Source organism: Crinia signifera, chromosome 1, assembly GCF_055691185.1.
Source record: "Crinia signifera chromosome 1, ASM5569118v1, whole genome shotgun sequence".
Classification (NCBI taxonomy): Eukaryota; Metazoa; Chordata; class Amphibia; order Anura; family Myobatrachidae; genus Crinia; species Crinia signifera.
This window is the reverse complement of record NC_139217.1, coordinates 352,739,495-352,761,604: the sequence shown is the minus strand read 5'-3', so window position 1 is coordinate 352,761,604 and position 22,110 is coordinate 352,739,495. Positions and strand designations below refer to the sequence as shown.

Sequence of the window (22,110 nt, the reverse complement as noted above, 5' to 3'; positions counted from 1 at the left end):
AAGTGTTGGGCTTTTTCAAATGAGCGGACATGGATTGGTCAGGCAGGTTCATGGTATTCATAGAAGAAGCTTGTCCGTGGACCCCCCTTTTGTGCTCTACCACCCCAGCCGGAATGCTCCCGTCCATCAGAGCTGAAGCTGCACACACTGTACCAAGTGAAGTCATCAGCGCAGACCGAACAACATATGAGACGAGCGGCACTTCCAAACAGCCGCAACACAGAGTCTCGGTCTGCAGCCAACGCTCTGGTCAGTAGAGGTAGGGACAGCACAGTTCCCCGACGGACTTTTCACATATTCTCAAAGGAGCTATAAACGCACATTAATCTTTTAATTTTTACAGGTGTTTTTTCCTCCTTTTTTCTTCTCAATTCTAATTAACATTAGTGCTCATTTTACTGCAATCCCCTCTTTGTTATTGAGCAGCTTCAAAGTTTTAGCGCAGTGTCAAAACATTTTATTTCGGTTCATGGCATTGACTAGATATTTGTTTTTCCTTCTTTGCAGTGCTTTTGACGTCTTTTCATACTCTGTATATATATTTTGGACTATTGCTGGTCTCCATTTTTATTGAGCTTGGTACTTATATGTTAGTTGGGTGCCCACCATAGTAAGTACGCTCATACCCCCACTATTCATGTCGGCACAGAGTTGACTTTATATATTGTGGCCAGCGCAGCGAGCCACCGAGCCAGAAGCGTTAGTTGGGCGCCCACTAAGCAAATAGCTTAGTGGGCGTCCAACTAACATATAAGTACCAGCTCCTTAAAATCAAAAACAATTTTCCAAATATGATGAAGTAAATATACTTTGTCACCTTTTTTGCCATCGCCTGATGTGAATTCATTTTCAAAGTGCTCCTAAAAAAAAATAGCCAGGAGAAATAAAATCGGTCTATATGACTGCACAAAGTAGCTAATAACGCATGAAAAGGAGAGAGCTAGACGCTCATGTTTCAGACTCACAGTTCCTACACGGTTGATGGCACAGGTAAAACAGTGGTTGGCAATAGCAGCATTTCTTGCCTCTATGGGCCATAGGCACTCACTGGAAAGAAATTTGAAAGCAGGTCACATCTAGGTAGAGCAGGAATGTGGTACCTTTAGCCCTCCAGCTGTTGCTGAACTAAACATCCCATCATGCACTGCTACAGTTTTGCTATTTGGCCATGCTAAAACTGTAGCAAAGCATTCTGGGATGTGTAGATCAACAACAGCTGGAGGGCTGAAGATTCCCCGTCCCTGATGTACAGGCACACATTGCAGTCTTTTCAATATAAAACTGTAGATCGTCATTGAACAATTATTAAGCTGACCACACACGATCTTTGCTCCCAAAATGCTGGAATGTACAGTTATATCCCTTTCACATCGCAACTAATTACCGGGTACAAGCCGGTTTGACCCGGTAATTAGGATGATGTGATAGGGGTTGCCGTGTCCCGTAAATGGGTAGCAACACGGCAATACAAACTGGTAAAAAAGTAGAGTTCTTACCGGTTCGTTGCCGTGTGTCTTGGTGTTGTGAACGGGTTAAACAGGTCGAGCGACCCGTTGTGTGGACCCCCCTCCGTGCCCCCGGATGATGTCAGCGAACCGGCAATAACGCTGGTTCACTGTGGGGATGTGAACATCTTAAAATGCAGGTTCACGCCAGGAATGAACCATTCAAAGTCCCGGTGCGAACCTGCATTTTGTGATGTGACAGCAGTATTAGATTAAATACATTTAACCACCTTGTCTGGATCACATTTTATAAAAACTGGTGCAGATGAAAAAGGTGGCGTTACCCTTTCCTGCCAATTGGAAATTAGCTTTAGTTTTCTAGAAAGCACCAGAAAAAAAAAGAAACATCGAAACCTTTCATCATAATTGTCTTAATTACCTTCTAATACAGATTCATTACCTAAGCTCCCCAATTGTGGCTGAAGGATTGAAAATAATCTGTGCCCCATTCATACTGTACATGAACCAGTTAAGGGGATGGTGTCGGCCAAAACAGATGTTCACAGCAATCCTTCCATATGCTGTCTGAAACACTTTGTGTCCTGTATTTCCCTCCATGTAATAACTGGACTGTAACACAATCAAAGAACATGGAAAGATAGTAAACAAGTCAAAAGAATTCAGTGACCTAGTACCCATGCAATATAACTGGCTTTACCATCTCGGTCCTTAAGGCACACTAAAAGTGCAGGATTTAAACTGGGTACACAGACTTTTTTACCCAGTGCCAATGCCAGGAACGATTAGACGATATACACAAAAATGCCGTTAGCGTGAAAAAAACACACACACACCTTTAGTCATATCAAGGCTTCAGTACAGATGGTTACATCAAAATGACTGAGTTATCCATTAAGTCACCTGTGCTCAAGCATGAGACACACCTGTGCTCAAGCATGAGACACACGAAATAGTGAAAGGGCCCTTCTAAGCATTATCTCTTTGCTATCTTGTCTAGTGTGTACACGCAATGTTGTTAAAGATGCGTGCTACCCGCTGCCATCGGCAAGTGTCTATGCACATGCTGATGCTGGCACCCCACCGGGTCCCCACCAATATCGGCATTGTTGAGGATATTCTAGTGTGTATGGGGCTTTAGTGTGCCTTCAGGACCAAGGTCAGGAAAGTCTGCAATAGAATCATCTGGGAGTGAAATAACTGAGAAAGAAACATTGTAAAACATAGTGGCTGTTCTTGCATCTGACTTTTTATGGTTTAACTGACTTTGGCATAACTCTCTTTATTATCACATTAAGCATGACCTCTATCACCATTCAGTATGGTATTCAGAAACCCCATTTAGGCTGGTCAAATTCCAATATTATAATCAATTATGGAATGGCAGCTACCATATACCTTCTGGTATCATTTTCTGTTTTACAAATTATACCTTGTTTTCTCTAAAGACATCGGGCGGTATTCTGACTGTTGGAACATTGCTCAGCTTGACAGGAACTCTACAGCCGGAATTCAATGTTCCGTCTGTCGCGTGTCCGGTAAGGACCTTTGGGGTCAACCTACCATCTGGATCCCATATAGCCAATATCAGTAACATTTAATAATATAGAATTCTTTAAAAATTATTATAACAAACACCTTAATTAACAGAACCAACGTGGACAATATTTATCCCCTGAGGAATTGCAGATAACCGACTGGACCGAATGGTAGAATTACCTCATTGAAGTCTCCAACTCTTGGGATGTGATTTTTCCTGCTCTTACCAAGAACTGCACCTGTGTTTGATATGACCACAGCGGTGTTCCACAGTGTGCCGCCATGGGACTCATCCCTCTCCAAGATAGGAGACACAATCACCATGTTGTGCTTCTTTGCAAGCTGAAAATAACAACAATAATTATAATGTATACAGAGATAATATACCACAACATACGACTTCCCCCTTGTCTTTAGTACAGGAACCTGACAGCATAATACCTGCCTACTCTACTACAATGTCCAGGAGACTGAAATGTCACTGGCTCTTCCCCTGTGTATGAATCATTCAGACCATACATGGATTTCTGCTGCATACTTACCAGTTTTGTTACCTCCTGTCTGATGTGATAAAGACTGAGGGGTAAATGTATGAAGAAGTGGTATTTAACCCCATAAAGAATGTTATGTGCAAGGTCCTAATGCTCCAGCCAATCATCTACTAACTGTCAATTTACATATTGGAGTGGATTGGCTGGAGCATTATCATCTTGCACATAACGTACTTTATGGGGATAGATACCACTTTTCCAGGCTTCATACATATACCCCTCAATGAGCTTTGATAACATATTTAGTTTAAACATGAACACTCCAGAAAATGCTATGATTTTCAGACATTCAAATACAGAAAAACAAAATACTGACAAGCATTGGCAGACAGTCAAAATACAGACATGTTCAAAATGCCAACATTCACTATGCCGACATGGTCAAAATGCTGACATTGTTTTTTGGTGTCTGTCGACATGGACACGGTAAAGGTGTACCGCATGCGCTCGCCATGCTTTAGGCACAGTGCTTTGCACACTATATAATATAGCTGCCCAATTGGATCATGGAGTAAGAACAAGTCATCAGCTTTTTGACATTTTAAATGTAAGCATAATGAATGTTGGCATTTTGAACGTGCCGGTATTTTGACTGCCTGCCATTGGTTGTTGGTATTTTGACCATCTGTAAATTGACTGCATTCCATATACCCAGCTTAACATTCAGCTCCATAATGCACAGCTGATGGCTAGATATGAGTGTCTTCTATTGGCTTTATTTGATATTATATCATATTATTTAAATCCTAGGTTGCCCTATGCAAGTTCTGCCCCTTTTTCAGGGGATCGGCCTTCCACAATACAATCATTATACAGGAATATTAGATCCTGATTGGACAGATGAAGTGCAGGAGTGATTGGAATAAGAATTGACTACTTTAAACATCGTACCTACTTTTTTGTAGTCCTCTCTGAGATAGATACCTGGAGATGAGATGCTGATGTCCAGTTTGGGGGAGCAGGGAACGGACTTTCATGTCCTATAGCCCTGCCACCATTCCAGTCAAATACAGCGATGTGCAGGGAGAGGGGGCGTGGCTAAAATGACGTCAAATTATGTGATTTGCACCATTTTAGCTTCATCCCCTTCCTGAAGTGCTTAGTGTTTTTGGTATCGGTGGCCAAGGGGGATGCGAGGAGTCTAGGCAGAATGCAGGGTACTTGCCCACCTTCCTGATGGGAGTTGTGGGCATTATTGTATAATTCAGGTCCCTTGCTATGCGGAAGATTAGTGGTGCTAATTATGTCATTTGTGATGCTCAGAAGATTCTTAAAACATACAGCTTCATCCCTGGATGATTGTCAGCACTGCAGGAAACAGCATCCTCGTGGATCCCGCCATGCTGTAAACTAAAGTTGGGTGGAGTGATAGGGCATTCCCATTTATATTGCACCTTAACTCAAGACTGTCATGGAATTAACCCTGCAAGCTAACTGGAATGAATCCCAGGTTACTGGACACAAAATATCCTTTTTCCACTGAGTCGCCATCTGGGTTATGACAATAACCTGGGTTTTAGTGGCTGCGGAAAAGGGTGTTAATGACCCGATTGTTGTAATCTGCTAAATTCTTACCTCCTGGACGAATTTGGTTGTGACTCCATTTTCAGCTGATTCGGCAAACTCCGTCCATGGCAGCCTCTCTCTTGTGCAGAAGGCAAATGGCATGGCTGGAAGCATAAAGTGTACAATTTTGACTCAGATCAGGGAATAATATTGTACGGTATGAAAAGCAGAACTTCTAGGGGAATATAAACATTTTTCAGAGTCTCTAGTTCACACCTGTAATTTGTCACCGAATTTATGTATTGTAGTGAAGTTATACAGTATGTGGTCTCCCAGGGTGCAGTCCTAATACCTCCTGCCCCACAAATAGTCAATACAGAAGGAAAAATTATATATTTGCAGGCACTGATATCTTGTTGCTCAACAAATGAAAGGTGCTATACAGTGTTTATAACCGCGCTGTATTTTGTAGTTAACCAATAAATGAAGGTACTTCCTCCAGACCCTCTGAGTGCAGTGAGATGTAATAGTGGGGGAAACTGCCTGATAGTTCTCATAAGGGACCAAAAAAAGGAGAAACAAATTATTATGGTATCCGCAAACTTAATACGAGATGTTATATCCCAATAATATAATGGCGTACCCTCACTCACAGAGAAGAGGGGGAACATTCGCATCAAGGTATCTTTAACTGGTCGGTAGTCACCGCTAGTGTGTGCAAATGGCTTTCACCTTGATTTCCATTTCTGAATAAAGGATAGCTCTTACCGTACTGTGGAGTAGATTTATTAAGCTCGGTGAAGTGATAAAGTGTCTGGTTTTTATCACCGGCCAATCAGCACCTACCTGTCATTTTTCAAACCAAGTCTGTAACTTCGCAGTTAGGAGCTGATTGGCCAGTGATAAAAACCAGACACTTTATCACTTCACCGAGCTTAATAAATCTGCCCCTCACACTGGTTCAAGTAGTTCTTTCATACAAAGGTATCTTTATATAGTTCCACTTAGGTGGAGAGGGACTGTCCTGCTGCTACCTGTGTTTATATCCACTTGTGAATACCTGGCCAGCGGTTATTAGCCACATACTGCTCTCTCAGGGGGTGTGGATCATTAGGTCACCAACATATTGGTCGACAGTCATTAGGTCATCATGAATCTAGGTCGACATGCAGGAAGGTCGACAGGGTTAAAATGTCAACATGGGGTTTTCACGTTTTGTCCGGAGTGTCGACACAGTCGACATGGACACTGAAATGTAACACCATGTTCCCTTGCATGGCTCACTGCGCCTTCCTTGGTTCGGGCACGGTGCCTCGCTATTGTCGTCACACTATTTTATTCTCCCACCACGCCCTAGTGGATGGTAGGGCATGAAATACTGCCTGTCGGCTCAAAAAAAAAAAAACATGTCAACCTTTTGACTGTCGATCTAACCCATGTCGACTTAATGACCCTGTCGACCCTGTGAGTACGGTACAAACTAATACTTATTCAGAAGTGGAAATCAAGGTGAAAGTCATTTACACACACTAGCAGTGACTCCCGACCAGTTAAAGACCTTAATGCGAATGTTTACCCTCTTCTCTGTGAGGGGCCCAGATGTATCAAGCTTCAAAAGTGATAAAATGGAGAGTGATAAACAACCAGCTCCTACCTGCCATGTCACAAGCTGGGTTTCAAAAATAACAGGCAGGAGCTGATTGGCTGGCTGTTTATCACTCTCCATTTCATCACTTTTTGAAGCTTGATACATCTGGGCCTAAGTGAGGGTTTGCCATTATTGGGATATAACCTTTTGCTTTAAGTTTGCAGATACCATAGTTATAGCATGTGGTGGCTCCACTGGGAAGCCTATTGCGCTCCTGCACACCAGAATTGAAGATATTTTTTATAAAGAAAGAACCCCAAATTTTCTTAAATAGACTAGAGGGGGTGCTGTTCCCGGCAGTCAAGCATGTAGCATATTGGACAAAGAAAGAAAGGGGACTGCTCAGAGGGGAACGCACTAAAAAAATAGAGTCATAAAAAATAACTTTTAATACATCATAATTATTAATCCCACAATTAGCTTGAATGGGAGTGCAGCGAAAAATGAGAGTTTAAAATATTAGACGTACACACACATACACACAATGTGCACAGAAAGACAGAAAATAAGTGCTTTAAAAAATGACACTTGAATCCTGACCAAAAATTATGCTCACAGAATAATAGCCAAAGATGTGGTATTATTGATCCAGGAAAAATGTAGCCCTATTTAATAATTGTTTATTCTCCAATTGACAACTTATAAATTTCAGATTTCAACTCAACCTTTTTGTAGCAGCACTGCCACCTTCTGGCAAAACAATGACAAATTATGAATGGTTCAGGGACCTTTCTCACTAAGGACCTCTGATACACTATCCTATTGCACCATCTAGTGGTGATTTTAGGGATATTATTTCAACTTTTGTCTGATGCAGAGGATTTTCATAAAATTTTATTGGCGCCCAGAGGGGCATGATTATAGCATGGTAGTTATGGTTGAACAATTTGAAAAAAGAGGAGAAAAAAACCCTAAAGAAATGAGAACATAAACTGTTGAGGGCTTTCCTAACATCAAGGTTAAAGTGCTCAAGAGGATATAATAGGCTGAAAATCGGAGTTATAATTATCTCCTTGGAATTTTTATTATTCAGCAACTAGGCACATTTATAGGGCATCTGCTACCTACTTCATCCAAGGTGTGAATAATTTGACACCTGGATGGTCTGATAGCGCCCTTAATAAACCAACATCATTTTAACATACATTTATCAGGCTAGTAAGCATATTTGGACAGGTTTAACCCGACACTAGTGTTTCGCTTTCTAGTTCAGCTTTTTCAAGGCCAACCTGGGTGTCCCAGCTGAACGCTATTTATTAATATCACCCCACCAATGGAAAGTGTGGATTGCCATCATGTGAATGTATGGGCCAATCGCCGCTACGTATTGGCGCCAAGAAGCCTCCCCCTCCGTCCGACGTGTGTGTCACATCAGCTGTAAGCGTCAATTACTATGAGTGTTTTGTTTACATCACGTGGTCGGCGTCCCGCCCCACGTGACCAGCGTCTCGCGTCAGTCGATCCGCGCGACATGTACCTCCAATGTAATTTGGCTTCCTAGTTGTGCGTCATTGCGCACATGATCCTTCATTAACCAATCCTAGAGTTCTAAATAACAATCCCGGAAGTGTCTGCATGAATTAGGCACGAAGCCCCAACCCTGTAGTGAGCATAGTATATAACCCATGCTTTGTTTGTATGTTTTAAATCTATTTGCGTTAATGTGCGGAATTGCATCTTAGCTCTACATCATAGGGTAATCACAGACATCACTTGGAGGCTTAGATGGTGTTGAATTATCAAAGGACAATATTGTATTAGAATAAAAACGGAAGTCAGTGCATGAATTAGGCACGGAGCCCCAAACCCTGTAGTGAGCGTCACATATAACTAGTGATTTATTTAGATGTTTTAAAACCTCTTTATGTTGATGTACGATATTCTATCTTGACTTTACACTTGTTTAGTAGTCCCCAGTATATCTTGATAGCTTTAGTAATATTGTCTTATCAGGGGACAATACTATATTGGCTATGAGGTATATATGTAATCCATTTTTTCTGTTATGGATCTGAACAAAGGTGGCAATAAAGATATTAAGAGTGAAAAATAACAGTGATAGAGATCAGATTAGATATTTCTGATCTGATGGTCACCGCATAGTGATAATGGTGATAGGGAGACGGTGAGTTCGTGGTTAATAATAACCTAATTGGTGGTGAATTAGTGAGTTCTGTACCAAAATTGGTGATGTCTGTGAATTGTGTATCTACTAATAAAACTGAGTAAAAAGTGATTAAAGGTTATCAACAACCGATATTAATTGATGTTTGATCGAATAGATAGGTGTGTTCAATTAAGTGTATAAAATACTGTATTCTGGAAGTGATATTGAAGAAATGAGGAAATCCTAAAATTAAGGTGATGGGGGAAGGGAGTCTGGTGATGAAAATCAAACCACAAAACGTGATAAATATGCAACATAAAAAATGGTAAAAACTGTGTGCCAGGAAGGGAGAGTAAAGATGAATAATTAAAGTAAAAAAGGAAATTATTATAAACCTAATATAATAGTGCGGTGGCCTGAAAGGTTTATTTATGTATACAGAATAGCTTCATTTGCCAACATAAGATGGTGATTTGATCCTAATAAATTAAATCTGGATTAACGGTATCTAGTCAACCATACCGTTATATTGATCATAAATTTTATGATGATCCAAAACTTGTTTGACTACAGCGGAGGGACCCATGCATGATAAGAGGGAGAGAGTCAAATAGCAAATTTCTCTTAAAGTGGGTGATAGAAGTATTTTCCATTATCTTCCCCATCCTTTCCCAATGTGTAGAGAATAAATAATAATTAATGAATAAAGACGAATTGTTTTTTATATTATTTTCTTTATCTGGTGATGAATCTTAGTAACATTCATTTCACTTTTCTCTTTTTTCACTATTTTCTCTCTTTCCTATCTTTTTTCTCTCTTTTTTCTTTTTTCTTGTAGGTGCTTTGATAACTCAAGGGCTCCCCGGAGGGACTGGTAAGTATATTGGTGAACTATAATCATTTTAACAAAGGAAATAAATATTAATGATGCGGAGCCAAATCTGTAAGGAGGACATGGTACCATAATATTTGAAGAGTGTGATGGTAACTATATATTCCCCATTTCCCCAAGGAGGTTGGGGTGTTGTAATCGTGTATTGGTTTTTAAGTTTTATGATCAAACTCTTCCCATATTTGGGAGATGACACAAACATGGCGGAAGGAGAGAGGATAGGGGGGGTTTATGGTGTTGTCATATATGTCTCAAAGGTTTCTCATCACAGAAAAGAGGTGTAACTGTTCGCCTCATTCAATCCCTTGGGGAAGAGGCTGTCCAAAAGAAAAATCATCTTCGTTTCGAATTGTAGAAGTTGTCTATCCAAATCTCCGCCTCGTATGCCCAGTTTAATATGTCTCATTCCAAATGCTCGGAGACCGTTGGGATCCCCATTGTGCTCTCGTAGGAAGTGCCTGGCCACAGAGGTAAGGTTCTTAAATTTTTGGGAATCCGTACGGGCATTTCTTATACTGCCTACATGCTCCAAAATGCGGGTCTTGAGGGGCCTAGATGTTTTGCCTATGTAAATCTTCCCACATGGGCACTCTAGATGGTATACAGTGCCCACAGTGGTACAAGTTATAAGGCTTTGAATTTTCAAAATTTTTGAGTTTTTATCCACAAAATCTTCTTTGGAAATCATATACTTACAAGCCTTGCAGTGGCCACAGCTCTTGGAGCCTTTTCTGTTGGGTCTGGATTCACATATCTTAGATAGATGGCTTTGGACCAGGTGATCTTTGATATTGCGTGATCTTCTCCAGCATGTTTGTACCCTGGATGGTAAGATAGTGTCAAGATCTTTGTCCACTTTTAACACATCCCAGTGTTTTTGGAGAATATAATTGATCTCCTTCCAATGCACATTGAAGGTTCCAATGAATCGAATGGAGTCCGAGTTATTTTTCTTTCTTGGTTTTAGAAGAGTTTCGCGGGAAAAGGTCTCAACTTGTTTAGTTGCCTTTTTAATTAATCGCTTGCTGTAACCTCTTCTTCTAAAACGGTCTTGCAGTTCTCTTTCTCGCATTTGGAATGTTTCTGGGTCAGAGACGTTTCGTTTGATCCTCATTAGTTCCCCTTTGGGGATAGCTCTAATAGTCGAGGGTAGGTGAGAACTTTCAGAGTGGAGGATGCTGTTGGTAGCGGTTTTTTTACGGTAAAGATCAGTAGAGATAACACCTTCCTCATTGATCCGAATTTTTAGATCTAAGAAGCTGATCTCTCTTTGATTCATTTCTGATGTCAACTTGAGGTTTAGTTGATTGTTGTTAAGGATGGCTAGGAATTCCTTCAGGTGTCCCAAATCACCCTCCCATAGGAAGAGGACATCATCTATGTACCTGAAGTACATAAGGATGTTTTCGGTGTATTTTTCCATAGCCTCTTGAAAAACCACTTCCTTCTCCCACCACCCCAGGTAGAGGTTGGCATAGGTGGGGGCACATGCAGTCCCCATTGCCGTCCCTCTAACCTGGAGGTAGTGGGATTCTTGGCACACAAAGAAATTACGGGTGAGTATGAAGTTCAGCAGCTCCAAGATGAATTCATTAAAATCAGAACGGGTTCCCATATTGAGAAAGTATCGAGCCGCCTGTACACCCAGCTCATGATTGATGCTGGTGTACAGGCTCTCTACATCACAGGAGACCAGCCAAACTCCGGGGTTGACTGAGATGTTCTGCAGTCTATTCAACACGTCTGTCGTGTCTTTGACATAAGACGGTAATGCAAGTACGTGTTCTCTGAGATGTTGGTCAACATAAATGCTAGCCTTTTCTGTCAGGCTCCCCATACCTGACAGAATCGGTCTTCCCGGAGGTTTCTTATCGTTTTTGTGTATTTTGGGGAGTAAATACAGGGTGGGGGTCTTGGGTTTCTCCATTTTGAGGAATTCGGAGTCATTTTTTGAAATAATATTATTAGAGTAGGCCGTTTGTACGATCTTGTTATACTGAGAGGTGAAAAGGTTACTTGGATTAAAGATCAGTCGTTTATAGCAGGTGGTATCATTCACATGGTTGTCTAGTTCTTCCAAATACATGGGTCTGGGCCAAAGGACTATGTTGCCTCCTTTATCTGATGCTTTTACAATTACATCATCCCATTTGGCTATCTCAGACAGTGCCAACCTTTCCTGTTTGCTGATATTATCTCTTAAACCCTTCTTCCTCCTCATGAGGTCATCCAGGTCTCGGGATACCATTTCTTGATAGATCTGTACAGCTGGACATATTTGACTGTCAGGAAAAAAGGTGGATTTCTTTTTTATCCTGTTGTTGTTTGGGGTTGAGGTGAGAGGTATCTCTTGTTCGATTTCATTTTCGAGGTCTTCCAGAATTTGTACAGCTATATGGTCTTCTGCATCAAGGGAGACTGGGTCATTGGCTTGTGTTCCGCCATTGGCCCCTAAGATGGATTTTTTACAGAAGAATTTTCTTAGTAAAATTTTTCGCGTAAATAGTTGAAGATCCTTTTCGACTTCAAAGCGATCGAAGTCTGATGCAGGGGAAAAGGAGAGACCCTTACTCAGGATAGTTTCCTGGTCTTGAGTAAGTATTCTATCCGTAAGATTGATAATACGTAAAGAGTCTACCTCCTCCTCCCTTGTTGTTTCTGTTGCTTTATCTAATTCTGGTACCTCCTTCTCTCCCTCGGTTCCCCTTTCCAGTCTAAGGCCTCTCTTTTGCGTCTTCGACCTCCTCTTCCCCCTCCTGATCTTTCTCCATGGTCTTGTCTGGTCTGATTTTGACCTAAAAAAATCCTCCTGTGATCCCACTGGGAAGATTGATTGTCTGATATGTCCCCGTCTGATGTTTCAATTTCTGAGCTGCTGAAGTTCAGTGTGCTGGTGTTACCTCTGACTTGGCGTGGTTTGGTATTCCACCTAAACACTTGGTTCAGGGAATAATCAGTCTTATCCCTCTGAAATTTCCTCCGTTTTCTTTCAATAATTTCTTGCTCAAAAGTCTCAATTTCCTTACGATATTTATCATATCTTTTCAGAAAGGCCTCATTACTTTCAAAATTTTTAAGCTTTTCCCCTAATTGGGTAATCTCTTGATTCAGTTGTGACAATACTAAATCATCATGTTTCATGAGGATCTTTATCAATTCTTTTGAACAATTAGATAGTACCATCTCCCATTCTTTTTTCAGGTCTCCGTTGGCTAATTCAAAAGCAGGGAACACTTTGGGTCTGAGACCCCTGGGTATAAGGTGGTTTTTAAGGTAACTATCAAAGGTACTCCTATTCCAGGAGGTCTTGCTCTGCCTCATAAGAGCTGTTTTAAGGGCGAACAGATCGTCAGACCATCCTCCTAAAGAGGTGTCCGTTATGTCTTTATTGTTTGAAAATAAAGAATCAATATCATTCTTTAATTTATCTCTTCTCTCTGCCAAGTCTCTAGTGAGACTAAATTGAGACATGGTAGGGTTATAGTACCTGATTGATATTGGTACTGAGACACAGAGGTTGTTCTTATGCAGATTTTAGGATTTCAAGGGAATATTTAAGAGAGTATAATTCTCGTGGGTGCTAGGAGTGCGAGAAACTGAGTCTAACAGAGAACAATTGTAGCATGTGGTGGCTCCACTGGGAAGCCTATTGCGCTCCTGCACACCAGAATTGAAGATATTTTTTATAAAGAAAGAACCCCAAATTTTCTTAAATAGACTAGAGGGGGTGCTGTTCCCGGCAGTCAAGCATGTAGCATATTGGACAAAGAAAGAAAGGGGACTGCTCAGAGGGGAACGCACTAAAAAAATAGAGTCATAAAAAATAACTTTTAATACATCATAATTATTAATCCCACAATTAGCTTGAATGGGAGTGCAGCGAAAAATGAGAGTTTAAAATATTAGACGTACACACACATACACACAATGTGCACAGAAAGACAGAAAATAAGTGCTTTAAAAAATGACACTTGAATCCTGACCAAAAATTATGCTCACAGAATAATAGCCAAAGATGTGGTATTATTGATCCAGGAAAAATGTAGCCCTATTTAATAATTGTTTATTCTCCAATTGACAACTTATAAATTTCAGATTTCAACTCAACCTTTTTGTAGCAGCACTGCCACCTTCTGGCAAAACAATGACAAATTATGAATGGTTCAGGGACCTTTCTCACTAAGGACCTCTGATACACTATCCTATTGCACCATCTAGTGGTGATTTTAGGGATATTATTTCAACTTTTGTCTGATGCAGAGGATTTTCATAAAATTTTATTGGCAGCCCAGAGGGGCATGATTATAGCATGGTAGTTATGGTTGAACAATTTGAAAAAAGAGGAGAAAAAAACCCTAAAGAAATGAGAACATAAACTGTTGAGGGCTTTCCTAACATCAAGGTTAAAGTGCTCAAGAGGATATAATAGGCTGAAAATCGGAGTTATAATTATCTCCTTGGAATTTTTATTATTCAGCAACTAGGCACATTTATAGGGCATCTGCTACCTACTTCATCCAAGGTGTGAATAATTTGACACCTGGATGGTCTGATAGCGCCCTTAATAAACCAACATCATTTTAACATACATTTATCAGGCTAGTAAGCATATTTGGACAGGTTTAACCCGACACTAGTGTTTCGCTTTCTAGTTCAGCTTTTTCAAGGCCAACCTGGGTGTCCCAGCTGAACGCTATTTATTAATATCACCCCACCAATGGAAAGTGTGGATTGCCATCATGTGAATGTATGGGCCAATCGCCGCTACGTATTGGCGCCAAGAAGCCTCCCCCTCCGTCCGACGTGTGTGTCACATCAGCTGTAAGCGTCAATTACTATGAGTGTTTTGTTTACATCACGTGGTCGGCGTCCCGCCCCACGTGACCAGCGTCTCGCGTCAGTCGATCCGCGCGACATGTACCTCCAATGTAATTTGGCTTCCTAGTTGTGCGTCATTGCGCACATGATCCTTCATTAACCAATCCTAGAGTTCTAAATAACAATCCCGGAAGTGTCTGCATGAATTAGGCACGAAGCCCCAACCCTGTAGTGAGCATAGTATATAACCCATGCTTTGTTTGTATGTTTTAAATCTATTTGCGTTAATGTGCGGAATTGCATCTTAGCTCTACATCATAGGGTAATCACAGACATCACTTGGAGGCTTAGATGGTGTTGAATTATCAAAGGACAATATTGTATTAGAATAAAAACGGAAGTCAGTGCATGAATTAGGCACGGAGCCCCAAACCCTGTAGTGAGCGTCACATATAACTAGTGATTTATTTAGATGTTTTAAAACCTCTTTATGTTGATGTACGATATTCTATCTTGACTTTACACTTGTTTAGTAGTCCCCAGTATATCTTGATAGCTTTAGTAATATTGTCTTATCAGGGGACAATACTATATTGGCTATGAGGTATATATGTAATCCATTTTTTCTGTTATGGATCTGAACAAAGGTGGCAATAAAGATATTAAGAGTGAAAAATAACAGTGATAGAGATCAGATTAGATATTTCTGATCTGATGGTCACCGCATAGTGATAATGGTGATAGGGAGACGGTGAGTTCGTGGTTAATAATAACCTAATTGGTGGTGAATTAGTGAGTTCTGTACCAAAATTGGTGATGTCTGTGAATTGTGTATCTACTAATAAAACTGAGTAAAAAGTGATTAAAGGTTATCAACAACCGATATTAATTGATGTTTGATCGAATAGATAGGTGTGTTCAATTAAGTGTATAAAATACTGTATTCTGGAAGTGATATTGAAGAAATGAGGAAATCCTAAAATTAAGGTGATGGGGGAAGGGAGTCTGGTGATGAAAATCAAACCACAAAACGTGATAAATATGCAACATAAAAAATGGTAAAAACTGTGTGCCAGGAAGGGAGAGTAAAGATGAATAATTAAAGTAAAAAAGGAAATTATTATAAAACCTAATATAATAGTGCGGTGGCCTGAAAGGTTTATTTATGTATACAGAATAGCTTCATTTGCCAACATAAGATGGTGATTTGATCCTAATAAATTAAATCTGGATTAACGGTATCTAGTCAACCATACCGTTATATTGATCATAAATTTTATGATGATCCAAAACTTGTTTGACTACAGCGGAGGTACCCATGCATGATAAGAGGGAGAGAGTCAAATAGCAAATTTCTCTTAAAGTGGGTGATAGAAGTATTTTCCATTATCTTCCCCATCCTTTCCCAATGTGTAGAGAATAAATAATAATTAATGAATAAAGACAAATTGTTTTTTATATTATTTTCTTTATCTGGTGATGAATCTTAGTAACATTCATTTCACTTTTCTCTTTTTTCACTATTTTCTCTCTTTCCTATCTTTTTTCTCTCTTTTTTCTCTCTTTTTTCTTTTTTCTTGTAGGTGCTTTGATAACTCAAGGGCTCCCCGGAGGGACTGGTAAGTATATTGGTGAACTATAATCATTTTAACAAAGGAAATAAATATTAATGATGCGGAGCCAAATCTGTAAGGAGGACATGGTACCATAATATTTGAAGAGTGTGATGGTAACTATATATTCCCCATTTCCCCAAGGAGGTTGGGGTGTTGTAATCGTGTATTGGTTTTTAAGTTTTATGATCAAACTCTTCCCATATTTGGGAGATGACACAAACATGGCGGAAGGAGAGAGGATAGGGGGGGTTTATGGTGTTGTCATATATGTCTCAAAGGTTTCTCATCACAGAAAAGAGGTGTAACTGTTCGCCTCATTCAATCCCTTGGGGAAGAGGCTGTCCAAAAGAAAAATCATCTTCGTTTCGAATTGTAGAAGTTGTCTATCCAAATCTCCGCCTCGTATGCCCAGTTTAATATGTCTCATTCCAAATGCTCGGAGACCGTTGGGATCCCCATTGTGCTCTCGTAGGAAGTGCCTGGCCACAGAGGTAAGGTTCTTAAATTTTTGGGAATCCGTACGGGCATTTCTTATACTGCCTACATGCTCCAAAATGCGGGTCTTGAGGGGCCTAGATGTTTTGCCTATGTAAATCTTCCCACATGGGCACTCTAGATGGTATACAGTGCCCACAGTGGTACAAGTTATAAGGCTTTGAATTTTCAAAATTTTTGAGTTTTTATCCACAAAATCTTCTTTGGAAATCATATACTTACAAGCCTTACAGTGGCCACAGCTCTTGGAGCCTTTTCTGTTGGGTCTGGATTCACATATCTTAGATAGATGGCTTTGGACCAGGTGATCTTTGATATTGCGTGATCTTCTCCAGCATGTTTGTACCCTGGATGGTAAGATAGTGTCAAGATCTTTGTCCACTTTTAACACATCCCAGTGTTTTTGGAGAATATAATTGATCTCCTTCCAATGCACATTGAAGGTTCCAATGAATCGAATGGAGTCCGAGTTATTTTTCTTTCTTGGTTTTAGAAGAGTTTTGCGGGAAAAGGTCTCAACTTGTTTAGTTGCCTTTTTAATTAATCGCTTGCTGTAACCTCTTCTTCTAAAACGGTCTTGCAGTTCTCTTTCTCGCATTTGGAATGTTTCTGGGTCAGAGACGTTTCGTTTGATCCTCATTAGTTCCCCTTTGGGGATAGCTCTAATAGTCGAGGGTAGGTGAGAACTTTCAGAGTGGAGGATGCTGTTGGTAGCGGTTTTTTTACGGTAAAGATCAGTAGAGATAACACCTTCCTCATTGATCCGAATTTTTAGATCTAAGAAGCTGATCTCTCTTTGATTCATTTCTGATGTCAACTTGAGGTTTAGTTGATTGTTGTTAAGGATGGCTAGGAATTCCTTCAGGTGTCCCAAATCACCCTCCCATAGGAAGAGGACATCATCTATGTACCTGAAGTACATAAGGATGTTTTCGGTGTATTTTTCCATAGCCTCTTGAAAAACCACTTCCTTCTCCCACCACCCCAGGTAGAGGTTGGCATAGGTGGGGGCACATGCAGTCCCCATTGCCGTCCCTCTAACCTGGAGGTAGTGGGATTCTTGGCACACAAAGAAATTACGGGTGAGTATGAAGTTCAGCAGCTCCAAGATGAATTCATTAAAATCAGAACGGGTTCCCATATTGAGAAAGTATCGAGCCGCCTGTACACCCAGCTCATGATTGATGCTGGTGTACAGGCTCTCTACATCACAGGAGACCAGCCAAACTCCGGGGTTGACTGAGATGTTCTGCAGTCTATTCAACACGTCTGTCGTGTCTTTGACATAAGACGGTAATGCAAGTACGTGTTCTCTGAGATGTTGGTCAACATAAATGCTAGCCTTTTCTGTCAGGCTCCCCATACCTGACAGAATCGGTCTTCCCGGAGGTTTCTTATCGTTTTTGTGTATTTTGGGGAGTAAATACAGGGTGGGGGTCTTGGGTTTCTCCATTTTGAGGAATTCGGAGTCATTTTTTGAAATAATATTATTAGAGTAGGCCGTTTGAACGATCTTGTTATACTGAGAGGTGAAAAGGTTACTTGGATTAAAGATCAGTCGTTTATAGCAGGTGGTATCATTCACATGGTTGTCTAGTTCTTCCAAATACATGGGTCTGGGCCAAAGGACTATGTTGCCTCCTTTATCTGATGCTTTTACAATTACATCATCCCATTTGGCTATCTCAGACAGTGCCAACCTTTCCTGTTTGCTGATATTATCTCTTAAACCCTTCTTCCTCCTCATGAGGTCATCCAGGTCTCGGGATACCATTTCTTGATAGATCTGTACAGCTGGACATATTTGACTGTCAGGAAAAAAGGTGGATTTCTTTTTTATCCTGTTGTTGTTTGGGGTTGAGGTGAGAGGTATCTCTTGTTCGATTTCATTTTCGAGGTCTTCCAGAATTTGTACAGCTATATGGTCTTCTGCATCAAGGGAGACTGGGTCATTGGCTTGTGTTCCGCCATTGGCCCCTAAGATGGATTTTTTACAGAAGAATTTTCTTAGTAAAATTTTTCGCGTAAATAGTTGAAGATCCTTTTCGACTTCAAAGCGATCGAAGTCTGATGCAGGGGAAAAGGAGAGACCCTTACTCAGGATAGTTTCCTGGTCTTGAGTAAGTATTCTATCCGTAAGATTGATAATACGTAAAGAGTCTACCTCCTCCTCCCTTGTTGTTTCTGTTGCTTTATCTAATTCTGGTACCTCCTTCTCTCCCTCGGTTCCCCTTTCCAGTCTAAGGCCTCTCTTTTGCGTCTTCGACCTCCTCTTCCCCCTCCTGATCTTTCTCCATGGTCTTGTCTGATTTGATTTTGACCTAAAAAAATCCTCCTGTGATCCCACTGGGAAGATTGATTGTCTGATATGTCCCCGTCTGATGTTTCAATTTCTGAGCTGCTGAAGTTCAGTGTGCTGGTGTTACCTCTGACTTGGCGTGGTTTGGTATTCCACCTAAACACTTGGTTCAGGGAATAATCAGTCTTATCCCTCTGAAATTTCCTCCGTTTTCTTTCAATAATTTCTTGGGTACTCTTTACCTAGAACGGCGCCCACGATTGAAATCGCGGGCATCGCGGGTAAAATCGCGGTAATCGCGGCATCGCGGGTAAATCGCGGGTAAATCGCGGGTACATCAAAATCGGGTACCCGCGATTACCGCGATTTTCCCATAGAGAACAATGTTAAAAAGCCTGATTGACCGCGATTTTAGCGTTAAATGCCTCAATGCCCGCGATTTTCCCATAGGAATCAATGTTAAATGGGCTACAGAGCCCAAATAGCCCCAATTAACCCTTAAATGTCCCCCCAATTTTTGTACGCCACCCCACGATCCACGCCAACCCGAAGCGTGGCGAGCGCAGCGAGCCCGCGAGGGGCGGCGGTACGCGTCCTACGACCTTTTCATGCCCTACTATCCACGTCGGCGTGGAGTTGAGAATAGAATAGTGTGGCGAGCGCAGCGAGCCACCGAGCCCGAAGCGTGGCGAGCGCAGCGAGCCCCGCGAGGGGACGCGGATACCTTCACAGTTATACGCGTCCCCTCGCGGGCTTCACAGGTGTCCGCGTGGCCACGGACACCTGTGAAGCCCGCGAGGGGACGCGCTTACCTGTGAAGGTATCCGCGTCCCCTCGCGGGGCTCGCTGCGCTCGCCACGCTTCGGGCTCGGTGGCTCGCTGCGCTCGCCACACTATTCTATTCTCACACCACGCCGACGTGGATAGTAGGGCATGAAAAGGTCGGAGGACGCGTACCGCCGCCCCTCGCGGGCTCGCTGCGCTCGCCACGCTTCGGGTTGGCGTTGATCGTGGGGTGGCGTTAAAAATTTGGGGGGACATTTAAGGGTTAATGGGCTCTGTAGCCCATTTAACATTGATTCCTATGGCCAAATCGGGTGGATTGAGGCATTTAACACTAAAATCGGGTCCATCGCGGCTTTTAACATTGCTTCCTATGGGAAATCGGGAGCATCGCGTCGCGGGCATCGCGGGTACGTTTATGGCCGGCCGCGACGCGACCGACGCGATTTTTCAGGTTTAACATGGTTTTCAATGGGAAAATCGCGGGCATCGCGTCGGTCGCGTCGCGGTCAGGCATAAATGTACCCGCGATGCCCGCGACGGGCGCCGTTCTAGGTAAAGAGTACCATTTCTTGCTCGAAAGTCTCAATTTCCTTACGATATTTATCATATCTTTTCAGAAAGGCCTCATTACTTTCAAAATTTTTAAGCTTTTCCCCTAATTGGGTAATCTCTTGATTCAGTTGTGACAATACTAAATCATCATGTTTCATGAGGATCTTTATCAATTCTTTTGAACAATTAGATAGTACCATCTCCCATTCTTTTTTCAGGTCTCCGTTGGCTAATTCAAAAGCAGGGAACACTTTGGGTCTGAGACCCCTGGGTATAAGGTGGTTTTTAAGGTAACTATCAAAGGTACTCCTATTCCAGGAGGTCTTGCTCTGCCTCATAAGAGCTGTTTTAAGGGCGAACAGATCGTCAGACCATCCTCCTAAAGAGGTGTCCGTTATGTCTTTATTGTTTGAAAATAAAGAATCAATATCATTCTTTAATTTATCTCTTCTCTCTGCCAAGTCTCTAGTGAGACTAAATTGAGACATGGTAGGGTTATAGTACCTGATTGATATTGGTACTGAGACACAGAGGTTGTTCTTATGCAGATTTTAGGATTTCAAGGGAATATTTAAGAGAGTATAATTCTCGTGGGTGCTAGGAGTGCGAGAAACTGAGTCTAACAGAGAACAATTGTAGCATGTGGTGGCTCCACTGGGAAGCCTATTGCGCTCCTGCACACCAGAATTGAAGATATTTTTTATAAAGAAAGAACCCCAAATTTTCTTAAATAGACTAGAGGGGGTGCTGTTCCCGGCAGTCAAGCATGTAGCATATTGGACAAAGAAAGAAAGGGGACTGCTCAGAGGGGAACGCACTAAAAAAATAGAGTCATAAAAAATAACTTTTAATACATCATAATTATTAATCCCACAATTAGCTTGAATGGGAGTGCAGCGAAAAATGAGAGTTTAAAATATTAGACGTACACACACATACACACAATGTGCACAGAAAGACAGAAAATAAGTGCTTTAAAAAATGACACTTGAATCCTGACCAAAAATTATGCTCACAGAATAATAGCCAAAGATGTGGTATTATTGATCCAGGAAAAATGTAGCCCTATTTAATAATTGTTTATTCTCCAATTGACAACTTATAAATTTCAGATTTCAACTCAACCTTTTTGTAGCAGCACTGCCACCTTCTGGCAAAACAATGACAAATTATGAATGGTTCAGGGACCTTTCTCACTAAGGACCTCTGATACACTATCCTATTGCACCATCTAGTGGTGATTTTAGGGATATTATTTCAACTTTTGTCTGATGCAGAGGATTTTCATAAAATTTTATTGGCAGCCCAGAGGGGCATGATTATAGCATGGTAGTTATGGTTGAACAATTTGAAAAAAGAGGAGAAAAAAACCCTAAAGAAATGAGAACATAAACTGTTGAGGGCTTTCCTAACATCAAGGTTAAAGTGCTCAAGAGGATATAATAGGCTGAAAATCGGAGTTATAATTATCTCCTTGGAATTTTTATTATTCAGCAACTAGGCACATTTATAGGGCATCTGCTACCTACTTCATCCAAGGTGTGAATAATTTGACACCTGGATGGTCTGATAGCGCCCTTAATAAACCAACATCATTTTAACATACATTTATCAGGCTAGTAAGCATATTTGGACAGGTTTAACCCGACACTAGTGTTTCGCTTTCTAGTTCAGCTTTTTCAAGGCCAACCTGGGTGTCCCAGCTGAACGCTATTTATTAATATCACCCCACCAATGGAAAGTGTGGATTGCCATCATGTGAATGTATGGGCCAATCGCCGCTACGTATTGGCGCCAAGAAGCCTCCCCCTCCGTCCGACGTGTGTGTCACATCAGCT

General features: G+C 41.3%; 1 protein-coding gene across 2 annotated transcripts in view; it reads right to left on the bottom strand.

Annotated features, from left to right (window-relative positions):
• UPB1 (beta-ureidopropionase 1) overlaps positions 1 to 22,110 on the bottom strand; it is a 42,985-nt gene that overhangs the window by 3,520 nt on the left and 17,355 nt on the right. For both annotated transcript variants that reach the window (XR_014444544.1, XM_083148114.1), the window contains exons 4-8: positions 5,129 to 5,223; positions 3,183 to 3,344; positions 1,906 to 2,075; positions 966 to 1,047; positions 818 to 860 (exon numbers count right to left, since the gene is read on the bottom strand). Coding sequence is in view for 1 of the 2 variants with exons in the window: in XM_083148114.1 (XP_083004240.1) it covers positions 818 to 860; positions 966 to 1,047; positions 1,906 to 2,075; positions 3,183 to 3,344; positions 5,129 to 5,223 (552 nt within the window). In the remaining variant the exon portion in view is untranslated. The remainder of the gene's footprint in view (positions 1 to 817; positions 861 to 965; positions 1,048 to 1,905; positions 2,076 to 3,182; positions 3,345 to 5,128; positions 5,224 to 22,110) is intronic.